Source organism: Trypanosoma cruzi, genomic scaffold (assembly GCF_000209065.1).
Source record: "Trypanosoma cruzi strain CL Brener 1047053516695 genomic scaffold, whole genome shotgun sequence".
Lineage (NCBI taxonomy): Eukaryota > Euglenozoa > Kinetoplastea > Trypanosomatida > Trypanosomatidae > Trypanosoma > Trypanosoma cruzi.
Window position 1 is genome coordinate 7,338 of NW_001849483.1, and position 10,609 is coordinate 17,946.

Sequence of the window (10,609 nt, forward strand, 5' to 3'; positions counted from 1 at the left end):
TTTTGTTTTTTGTTTTTTTTTCTTGTGCAGTGTTTGGGGCAGAGTGGGTGACGCAGAGCGGTTACAAGAGGTATTCGTGTGTCTGCTTTCCTGCATTCCATGGTGCTGGGACAGGCACGTCTGTTTGTGGGGCAGCTGAACTTTGATGCAACCGAGGAAGACGTCTGCGCCCTTTTTGACTTCTACGGAAAGGTGCTCCACGTGAATATACTTCGCGACAGGACAACCAACCGCAGCAAGGGAAGTGCATTTGTGGAGTACGGATCGACGGAGGAGGCCGATTGTGCTATCATGGCTCTGCACAACCGCTACAACATGGAGCGCGAGAAGCCCCTGCAGGTGTCGTACTGTGGGAAGTCTGAGGTCATCTCCGAGTATGGCCGGGAGCATGCACTTAGGCTCCATCGTGAGAACAGCGCGAACCCTGCCCCTCCTGAACGAACAGTGCCACAGTGAAAAGTAACATTTTTGGAAAGTAAATGGAAATGCGTGAAGGATCGGTGTCTGGGTTATATATATATATATATATATAAGTATATATCTATAACGTATCATTTATCATCTTGCTTTTTGAGAGTTAATTCCGACTGTATTGCTTTCCCCATGGTATTTAATTATTTTGGTTTCTCTGACATCTTTTTTCTTTTTTTGCGTGTGTTTTTCTGTGGAGGTGTAGGCAAGGCAACAGCGCCGCAGGGCAGAAAATAATGACACCACGGCGGAGTGATGAGGATTCATATTTTCGCTGCCACTGACAAAAAAACATCGTGAAGTACACACACGCCTTACATGAACTGTCGTTTCTCTGATCGCCACCCCTCTTTCTCTCTGCCTCCCGCAGTGCGACCCATGAGCCTGTGCGTTCCTTCTTTTTTCTCGACGAGAGGCAGAGCGGCAAAATTGCTTCAGGTGTCTTAACTTTTTTGTTTCTCTTCACATGCATACGCCGCTGGATGCTCTGTTTGCCCTTTTGTTTTTTTTTTTCTTGCGCAGTGTTTAGGGCAGAGTGGGTGACGCAGAGCGGTTACAAGAGGCATTCGTGTGTCTGCTTTCTTGCATTCCATGGTGCTGGGACAGGCACGTCTGTTTGTGGGGCAGCTGAACTTTGATGCAACCGAGGAAGACGTCTGCGCCCTTTTTGACTTCTACGGAAAGGTGCTCCACGTGAATATACTTCGCGACAGGACAACCAACCGCAGCAAGGGAAGTGCATTTGTGGAGTACGGATCGACGGAGGAGGCCGATTGTGCTATCATGGCTCTGCACAACCGCTACAACATGGAGCGCGAGAAGCCCCTGCAGGTGTCGTACTGTGGGAAGTCTGAGGTCATCTCCGAGTATGGCCGGGAGCATGCACTTAGGCTCCATCGTGAGAACAGCGCGAACCCTGCCCCTCCTGAACGAACAGTGCCACAGTGAAGAGTAACATTTTTGGAAAGTAAATGGAAATGCGTGAAGGATCGGTGTCTGGGTTATATATATATAAGTATATATCTGTAACGTATCATTTATCATGTTGCTTTTTGAGAGTTAATTCCGACTGTATTGCTTTCCCCATGGTATTTAATTATTTTGGTTTCTCTGACATCTTTTTCTTTTTTTTGCGTGTGTTTTTCTGTGGAGGTGTAGGCAAGGCAACAGCGCCGCAGGGCAAAAAATAATGACACCACGGCGGAGTGATGAGGATTCATATTTTCGCTGCCACTGACAAAACATCGTGAAGCACACACACGCCTTACATGAACTGTCGTTTCTCTGATCGCCACCCCTCTTTCTCTCTGCCTCCCGCAGTGCGACCCATGAGCCTGTGCGTTCCTTCTTTTTTCTCGACGAGAGGCAGAGCGGCAATATTGCTTCAGGTGTCTTAACTTTTTTGTTTCTCTTCACATGCATACGCCGCTGGATGCTCTGTTTGCCCTTTTGTTTTTTTTTTTTTTTCTTGCGCAGTGTTTAGGGCAGAGTGGGTGACGCAGAGCGGTTACAAGAGGCATTCGTGTGTCTGCTTTCTTGCATTCCATGGTGCTGGGACAGGCACGTCTGTTTGTGGGGCAGCTGAACTTTGATGCAACCGAGGAAGACGTCTGCGCCCTTTTTGACTTCTACGGAAAGGTGCTCCACGTGAATATACTTCGCGACAGGACAACCAACCGCAGCAAGGGAAGTGCATTTGTGGAGTACGGATCGACGGAGGAGGCCGATTGTGCTATCATGGCTCTGCACAACCGCTACAACATGGAGCGCGAGAAGCCCCTGCAGGTGTCGTACTGTGGGAAGTCTGAGGTGATCTCCGAGTATGGCCGGGAGCATGCACTTAGGCTCCATCGTGAGAACAGCGCGAACCCTGCCCCTCCTGAACGAACAGTGCCACAGTGAAGAGTAACATTTTTGGAAGGTAAATGGAAATGCGTGAAGGGGAGTTTTTTTTTATGTCGTTTCTTTTAGTATTAGTGTTATTGTATGGTTTGAAGGACACGGCCGCTATTGTGTTCTTGTCCTTGTTGATCTTAATATTGCATTACACGTAGTGCTCTTTTTTTTTTTTTTTTTTGTTTGTGTGTGAGTGAAATATGAAACGGGGGGTAATTATTTTTGGTCGATCTCCTGCTGTTAACTGGAAGGGCGGGGGAGATGTTTTTCCCCCATTTTGTTTTTGTTTACGACGCTGTTCTGCGATAGTAAGTGGTTTTATAAAACGTTGTTTTTTTTTTTTTTGCAGAGTGTATTGAGAAAATAGTACTTGTATTTGCATTCCAAAACTAAATTGGGTCATGATTCCGTGAATTATTATGATGTATGCTCTTTCCCCCCTCTCTGTCTCTCTCTCTGTGTGTGTGTGTGTATTAAATGAGAATTCATTCTGTCCGTTTTATTGTGTTGTTGAGTTGCGGAATTTTTGCTGCTGCTCTTGTGAGGGGAACAGGGAGTAGGAATTTTCCTCCCAAGGGCTTTTCTTATGTATTTAGTTCTTTATTTATTTTGTGTATGCGTGTGTGTGTGTTTTTTGTCTTTCTTTCTTTTCTTCCCTCTTGCTTTTTGTTGTTGTTGTTGTTTTTGTTTTTGCCTGTGGCGGCTATTCATGGCGTGAAGGAAGTGTAGGTGTTGGAATAGTGCCTACCGGTGATTGTCGGGTCTCTCTTCTTGTGCCCTCTGCCTGCGCGTGTGAATGTCTCGGCGTGGATTTCCGGCGCACCGGGAGCGTTCCCCCGAGAATTTTGATGGGCGCAGTATTCGCCCAAGAACAGAGAACCGTATGCCCTTCGCGGAGCTGGGAGCACCCGTGGTGCAGTGCGTGGACGGAATGTCAGAGGAGGCACTCTACGCCGCGATGTGCCCCAACGATGGAGAGCCACTGCCCCCCGGCTGGGAGAAGGTTGTGTATCACGGCACCATTGTTTATCTCGATCATGTGGCACGTGAAGCGCATGAAGTGAGGCCATGGGAAGTGTGGCAGCGGCGCTCAGAGGCGGCAAAATAGCTCCCCGCGCTGGCTGGGCAATACTGCTGGTGTCGGTGTTGGTGTTAGTTGCTGTGGGCGTGGCCCAACCTTGAGGAAGGACCGTACGAAGGGTTGAGCAAATAAGAAAATATATACAATAACATCAAAAAAAAATTTGTTTTTATTTGTGTGCGTTTTTGTGTACCGTTGTTTTATTGTTTTGTTGTTGTTGTTTCTGTTTTTTTTTCCTTCTAGACTGTTCCCTACTTTGAATACCAATAGGGCCACTGCGCTTATTGATGCCGAATGGTCTTGCGTGCTGGTATCTTTGCTTCGCTACTGCATATTTTTGTTGTTTTTTTTTTTTTTTTTTGGAGGGGAGAGGGTGTGAGCAGGGTTTCGCATGTCTTTACCCCCTCCTTATTTTTTTTTTTTTTTTTCTTTTGCATTTTTTTTAGTTTAGGTCATTGTAGGAAGGGAGTGCACAAAGAAATATAGATAAATACGTACATACAAGGGACCGGTGGTGAAGAAGGAAGGGAGAATTTGAGGGGCGGCAACACCCCAACACATATACACGGAAAAAGAGGAAGGAAATTGAATAAGAGAAGAGGTGGAGGAGGTCTGACAGGAGCAGAAAGGGGTGAGAGAGATTCTTACTTGTTCTCTCGGCCTGTGTGTGGGGAGGGGAGTCGGATTTTAAGAGTGAGAAGAAATCAAGTTTGTACGCGGGTGCTGGGTTCCTCCTAGTGGCCCACTCGCCGGCTCTGTTTCTTCCCCCATACACCGTCCTGCGGCACACACCATTGGTGCACCCCCATCTTCCTCCTGTTTCCCGGCTCCGGTGCTCTCATCCGTGCAATCTCGTGGCGGCAGCTGTTGGCAACGATCATCGCCAAAGAACACACACACACACACGCACACAAGTGGGAAACACGAAAGGAACAAACGAGAAAAAGGGAGGTGGTGGAGGAGAGCAAAGCTCCAATACCTTTTTTTTCTTTTCTTTTTCGTTTTTTTTTTGGGCGAAAGTTGGCATAGGCCTGGAAACTGCATCGTTTGATTAGTTTTTGTTTTTGTTGTTCTTGTGAGTGTGTGCGGGTGGTGTTTATTGTCGATGAACTTCAGGACATTCACAAGATTCTGGAGGAAAGGGGGAAAGAAGGGTGCCGGGGGCGGTGCACACGGTAATTCCAGCTCCGTGCACAGTGTTTCATCGCAGCAGCAGCAGCAGCAGCAGCAACAACCACAGGAACAACGTGGCATAGGGCCCTTTGAAAACAAGCAGGCCGCGCTACATTATATTTTTCAAATTTTGGAATCCTTTGAGAGAAATGGTTTGGCCTTATCCCCTTTGAACCTCGAGCAGGATCCCGCGTGTTACAGAGCGACATGTGCCGCAACAGCAGTCTCATCCCTCAGTTTACCTTCAAACCGTACTTGTAATCCTGTGAAAGAGAACATGCATGTACTGAGGCAGGAGCGGGAGGACTTAGTTGCCGCGCTCGACCTTTGCCTGTTAGCAATACCAGAAGAGGTGGCAGGGACGAATGGCAACTGTGACAAGAAGGGAGACGCAGAAAATGTCCAGGCGACAGCAGTGGATTGCCCCAATGGGCAAGCGGCGGTCGGTGAGGCGCACGAACCATCCCCCGAGTTGCCAGACGCTCGTCATAGTACGAGAATCATTACACAAGAAGAGTGGCGGTGGCTGTTGTGTCGACTTGTGAATCTTCTCATTGAGACTGACCATGCGATCTACACAGATGCGATGATGCGCTCTCGGATGCCCTATTCATTCATAACGCCGTTTCAGTCCCCTCCTTCATCGCCTGGAAAGGCACCTTCAATCCCCCATGGTGTCTCTTCAAGAAGTCCCACGATAGACGGTAGGGAAAGCCCAACTATTTCAGCTCTTCAACAAGCAGCCCCTTCCAAAAGAGCGACGCCGCTCCCGAGTTCCAAATCAGTCGGAGAAGCCAGCAACGACGCCAGGTTTAATGATTTTCGAAAAGCTGAGGAAAGGATGGTTTTTGTAAATTCCCTCATCACATGGACCATTATGCGCTACATCTTGTCTCAACAGCTGGGGCAGGAATGTTCCTTCGGGGTCTCGACATCCGAGTTTCCACCACCCCAGACGGCGAGGCAGACGACATATGGTGTTCCCGTACAGTGGGAAGAAGTCATAGAGGAGCTCACGAATTTCTTGGGAGGGACTCAACGGAAGGCTGCTGAAGTTGCCATAGCACTCTGGATATTGCGTGATGCAACCGGTCATGAACTCGTCCAGTGTATCCTACAAAAACCGCAGTGTAGTTTTGGTAGCGTCTTGGAAAGCAAACCGCATGGTTCATTGGACGCGGCCTCTACGAATAAATCGCCTCAGGGCCCTTCGTTGTCTCAATACACCGTTCTCCTCATGGAAAGCAGTGATAACACTGTTTCCATGGACGATATTCTGGAGGAGGTGGAAAAAGTGTATGAACAAAACGTTGTCAAGACGTGGGCAGCATATCTTGAAGAGCAGTCGTCTACTTCAATGTTCCCGAAGGCGGAACATCAGGATTTATCCTCACCCTCTCTTGATCTTTTTCATTGCCATACGATGGCAACCTATGCCGTTTGCTCTCCTTACTGGAGTGAGGAAAAACGACAGCAATTTTTCCGGCTAATTCAAAAAACATGGGATGAAATGAATGAACTAGCTTTAGGGACAGAGACAGGCAAGGAGGTTCACACCGTCGCTGCCGGGGTCTTTGGGTCTCAGTGCACCTCTGTGGATGCGTATGGTGGCAACGCCAGTGCTTTCTCTGCGACGGGGGCTGCTGCGGATGCTGGTGACGCCCTGCTGGAGGAACAACGTATGGTCACACACATGTCGCACTGCACCCCAGAGAGACCAACAACTGGAATTGATGACGAAATTCACTCCTTTCGCTCGTTATCCGCGCAATCCATAAATGGAGGCATGTCACAAACCGGCTTGTCAATAGCTGAAGCCCGGCATGCGATGTTTGATGATGATTTTTTGCTGTTTATGACGCAGATCTTATCGGCAGTTGTTTTGCATTTGCGTGTGGAGCAATGTTTGAGCACCTCCCCGCCACGCCTTGAAGAGGCAGAATGTTGCGTGAATAGCGAAGATGAATTATCCATTACGAGCTGCTTCTTTTCATGCAGACAAGGAGCCCGTGAGTCCCTTGTGAAGCTACGCATTGCCACTGGGAATTATCCTGAGGCTCTCAAGTCCGCACATGCTCACTTTTTCAATGCGAAGAAAAAATGGTCATTTGGGTCGAATGGCCGCAATTGTGGTTTAAACTATTTGACCTCGATGATGCTTCTGGTACAGGCTCAGGAGGTGTCCCGTATGGACACGTCTATTATTGAAACGGTCCAGCTTGCACTTCAACAGGCTGACCTTTGTGAACAGGCGTTTGTTGATTCCTATCCAGCAACTGGAACGTACTTGGTGCGCTACGCTGCTGTTCGACATGGCGTTTACAGCGCAAGGCTCTTCCACCTTCGGGCCATCTGGCGCGCGTACTATCGCATGTATGACTCTATCAACACTTCTAAATACTTTAATCAGTATTTGGAATGTGTCAGGCATTGCCGCCGTTCCAGACGAAATGAAGAAATCTATGCGGCATTGAAGGAACGGGGTGAACAGCTTGAGGTGGAGAAGGAATACGGCAGTGCTGTGCTGGTCTTCAAACAAGCCGTTGAGTACGCGAAAGGTACGTCCCAGGCAGCCGCAGCAGAAGCAGAGGCAGCAGCAACAAGAAAAACAAAAGAAGTGGTCATGGGCCCCGATGTTTCTGTTACGGAGGCAGCGGATTTAGAGATTTTAATTTTGAAGGAGCGTGAGCTGAAACTTTTTCGCTGTGAGGCGGAAAGCGAACGCAACCTCGCCCTTGCGTATGTCTTGCAGGCGGAGCACGAGGTGAACGTCCGGTGTCGCCGTCAGCAGCTTAGTAATGCGGTGAACAGCGCGTACGCAGCGCAAAACGTATTGCAGCGCTGTATACTGAAGGCGAAGCCCCCTTCCAGTGGCACAATGTTCGATGTCACCTCATCTCTTGTTGTGGCGGCAAAGGCCCTGTTGCGTCTCGGACAACCGAAGAAGGCCGCGCTGCTACTGGAGCCACTTATTGAGGATAAGGTCAACTCGGCCTCTGTTCGCCCACCTCTGTGGTCCGACGCGCTGCCGGACCCCACACGGCCCATTCCGGCTCGTGAACTGGAGGAGCGTGTGCAAACACTCCAATTGAAGTTCAACGTATATGAAGTTCATACACAGTGCCTAAGTAAGTTTGACGGCGCACGTGCGTCTCGCGAAACGGCACGCGCACGGGAGTTTTTGGACCAGGTGAAAAATTGGGCAAGTGCACTTCTTTCCAACGATCAGAATAGCGGAAATTCCTCGGAAGGAGAATCCCAGTCGATGCTCTTCGCAAATAGGAGACTTCTTACTGACATTTCGCAAAAGGCAAATGCATTGCGGCCGATTATTACTATCACTTGCGGTGATGCCTGGTCCATGCTGGGTAATTGGGAGAATGCACTACAAGAGTACTCAAACGCCCTTGCGATGTACGCTGATAGGGAAGGGGAAAGCAATAACAATGATATTAGTAGTACTAGATCATCCTTTATGGATGCCGGGAAGGAACGGGAACGGAATAACTGCGGTTTAGGAGAGTCAGTAGTATTTTCAAAGCTGGCTGAAGTGTACTCCGCATTAAACAAGCCCAAGACCGCCATCCACTATAATCATCAGGTTTTGGAATGCGCCTCAGAGGTGGGCGATGCGTTGTTGTTGTACAACGCACGTATCCGGCTTGCCAGACTGTACACAGCAACAGGAGACACTTGTGAAGCGGAAGAGCAGTGGGCAAAGGTGAGTGAGCTCGCAAAAGAGTACGAGGATCAGGAGATAAGTCGTGAAACCACGCGCAACATCATTGCTGCACAACGTGCGAAGGGCATTTATATGGATGTGCTCACCACAGCAAAGGAGTTGGACACTTTGGCGTCTGCCGCGGAGGGCGTGGACGCGGCTGCGGATAAACGTTTTGCGTTGGAGGCCTTGGCCGATGCTCACCTGCAGCTTGGTCAGTACAAGGAATGTATTAATGCTCTTGACGAGCTAGAGAAGGTGCAGTACAAGTGTAGCGAGTGGAAAGGAACATTGTTTCGTATGCGGGCCCGTGCCCTTCTTGGGGATGGAGAGGTACAAGAGGCGATTAAAGTGCTCATGATTTGGGAAAGCGAGGCACGGCAGCTGCGGAATTGGGTTGAAGTGGGACACGCCAATGCCGTTCTCGCAATTGCCTACGCCACATCCCATCAGTTCTTTAAGGCGAAACGAAATCATGAGATTGTGCTTTCAGCCTTTTCAGAAGCCTCAAGTGTAAGCCGGGAGGACTGCAATGCGGCGTTAGACTCCGCACGTTGGCTTGTGCATAATTTTTATTTGAACGACGAGGAAGTACCGCTTGTGGAGAAGGCGGGTCGTCATTCCGGCAGCACGCCTACCCATGGGACCTCCCCCTCTGGTGGCAATGGCAGAACTGGGAGCGTTCATGATGCCAATGAGTTTCAGGTACTAACTGTGAGTGGAGATCTTAATGTTCTTATGCGAGGAGATGAAAAACGCCTAAGGAAATTGCAGGAGTTGGCTCATGCAGGCGGTGGCGGCGGCACAGACACCGTGCGTGAAGAGGAAGATGACAACGATGTTTGTTTCAACGGCGGTGACGATGGAGAGATGTTGTCAAGTAATTCTTTCCGCGATGGAGACGCCGCGGCCATTCCTGACAACGGCCCTGCCCCCACCACAGGCAGCGGCAAGAAATTGGCTCCGGCACAAAAGGATGGGAAGGATGACCCTGCAGTTTCTTTTGAGAGTACCAGTAAAAAGCCACCACCGGTCACGGCGGCCTCAACGACGCCACCCCGGTGGTCTTCGACGTCGTCAGTTTCTAAAGTCTTGGCCGGAAGACGCTCACTAAATCTGGAAGGTGAAATTGCGGCGCTACCTGAGCCGGTTCAATGGGATGCTTTATACGGCGCGCAGGAGCTTTCACCGCGTCCTTGTACAAGGGTACGGACGGCCTGTTTTACTCGGGCACTAGAAGCCATAGAAAGAGCGGCACAGCTGTCGCTCATGCCCCTAGTGATGCGTCAGCGCCTGGTTCCACGCAATCCTGCGGACGCGGTCGACCTTGCACTCTTGGCGTTTCCGCGATGCACGTTTGTATTTTACTTCGCAGAGTTCGCCACACAATATGTTGCCATTGTTCGCCCGGCCGGACGTTCCTTTTTTCTTAGACGGCTTGTGCAGGCATATTCGCTGAAGGAATTTTACAATAAGAGGCACGTTTCACAACCCTCAACACGAGAAACGGCGTCTTCGGCACTTGCCGAGTCTTTGTCACATGCACCTGTGGAACGTAAGGAAAAACGTCTCTCAGTCATTGCTTCCTCCATTGGTTCCCTCACACGAAGAAGTCGCGCGGGCTCTGTGGATATATCACCGGTTCTACCGGGTCCAATTGCCGGGCACGCAGTCATGAACGAGGAACTGCAGCAAGGCCTGCAGGACCTGTATGCGGATCTTTGGACCCCTGTTCGGGACTCACTCCGAATGGCTCGCTGCTTCAATGATGAGGCCGAGTGCTTCGCCTTTATTCTTGACCCGGCGTTGCTTCACGTTCCATTTCCCTCGCTTTATGAATCTGGAGCAAACTGTGAACCTTTGGGCCAACAGTTGACAATGGTGGTGGCACCCAGCGTTGCGAAATTCCTTGGCAGCATGCAGCATGAAGAACAGCCGTCATTCTTTAACGCCCCTTCAAAAGACCTCTGTGTATTTCTCCCAGAAAAGACGTCCAATGCTTCAGCGGCGAATTCTATGTCACTAGGAAATATTGCAGCAGACAAAGTCTCCGGTAAACAGTCATTGACAACAGCACTAAGCTCCGCCACTGCCTCTCTGGAAGACACACATCTCTTCCCTACACCTGTACTTCAGGGTCCGGCGAAATGGCTTTTCGGTAATTTGCATCCTTGGAGCGTATTTACCGGATGCACGCGGAAAGAAATAATATCTGCCTTTGCTTTACCATCCTGCCGGGCCCTGATAGTGCTATGCGATCCTGTTAA

General features: G+C 49.7%; 5 protein-coding genes across 5 annotated transcripts, besides 8 other annotated features; all 5 read left to right on the forward strand.

The window, feature by feature from the left end:
* Positions 1-10,609: a sequence feature (heterozygous, Esmeraldo-like haplotype).
* Tc00.1047053508145.10 (RNA-binding protein, putative) lies at positions 100-456 on the forward strand (the record flags this gene model as incomplete). The annotated part of the gene is made up of 1 exon (XM_801376.1): positions 100-456. The coding sequence occupies one exon, from the start codon at positions 100-102 to the stop codon at positions 454-456; it is 357 nt and encodes a 118-aa protein (XP_806469.1).
* Positions 511-546: a microsatellite.
* On the forward strand, positions 1,063-1,419 carry Tc00.1047053508145.20 (RNA-binding protein, putative; the record flags this gene model as incomplete). Its single annotated transcript, XM_801377.1, has 1 exon — positions 1,063-1,419. The coding sequence occupies one exon, from the start codon at positions 1,063-1,065 to the stop codon at positions 1,417-1,419; it is 357 nt and encodes a 118-aa protein (XP_806470.1).
* Tc00.1047053508145.30 (RNA-binding protein, putative) lies at positions 2,017-2,373 on the forward strand (the record flags this gene model as incomplete). Its single annotated transcript, XM_801378.1, has 1 exon — positions 2,017-2,373. One exon carries the CDS (start codon positions 2,017-2,019, stop codon positions 2,371-2,373), a length of 357 nt encoding a protein of 118 aa, XP_806471.1.
* Positions 3,031-3,060: a microsatellite.
* Tc00.1047053508145.40 (hypothetical protein, conserved) lies at positions 3,164-3,475 on the forward strand (the record flags this gene model as incomplete). The annotated part of the gene is made up of 1 exon (XM_801379.1): positions 3,164-3,475. The coding sequence occupies one exon, from the start codon at positions 3,164-3,166 to the stop codon at positions 3,473-3,475; it is 312 nt and encodes a 103-aa protein (XP_806472.1).
* Positions 3,611-3,683: a sequence feature (T-rich).
* Positions 3,860-3,892: a microsatellite.
* Positions 4,339-4,361: a microsatellite.
* Positions 4,429-4,459: a microsatellite.
* Tc00.1047053508145.49 (hypothetical protein, conserved) lies at positions 4,554-10,609 on the forward strand (the record flags this gene model as incomplete). Its single annotated transcript, XM_801380.1, has 1 exon — positions 4,554-10,609. A coding segment is annotated over one exon (6,056 nt), but the record flags the coding sequence as incomplete, so codon positions are not given.
* Positions 4,655-4,681: a microsatellite.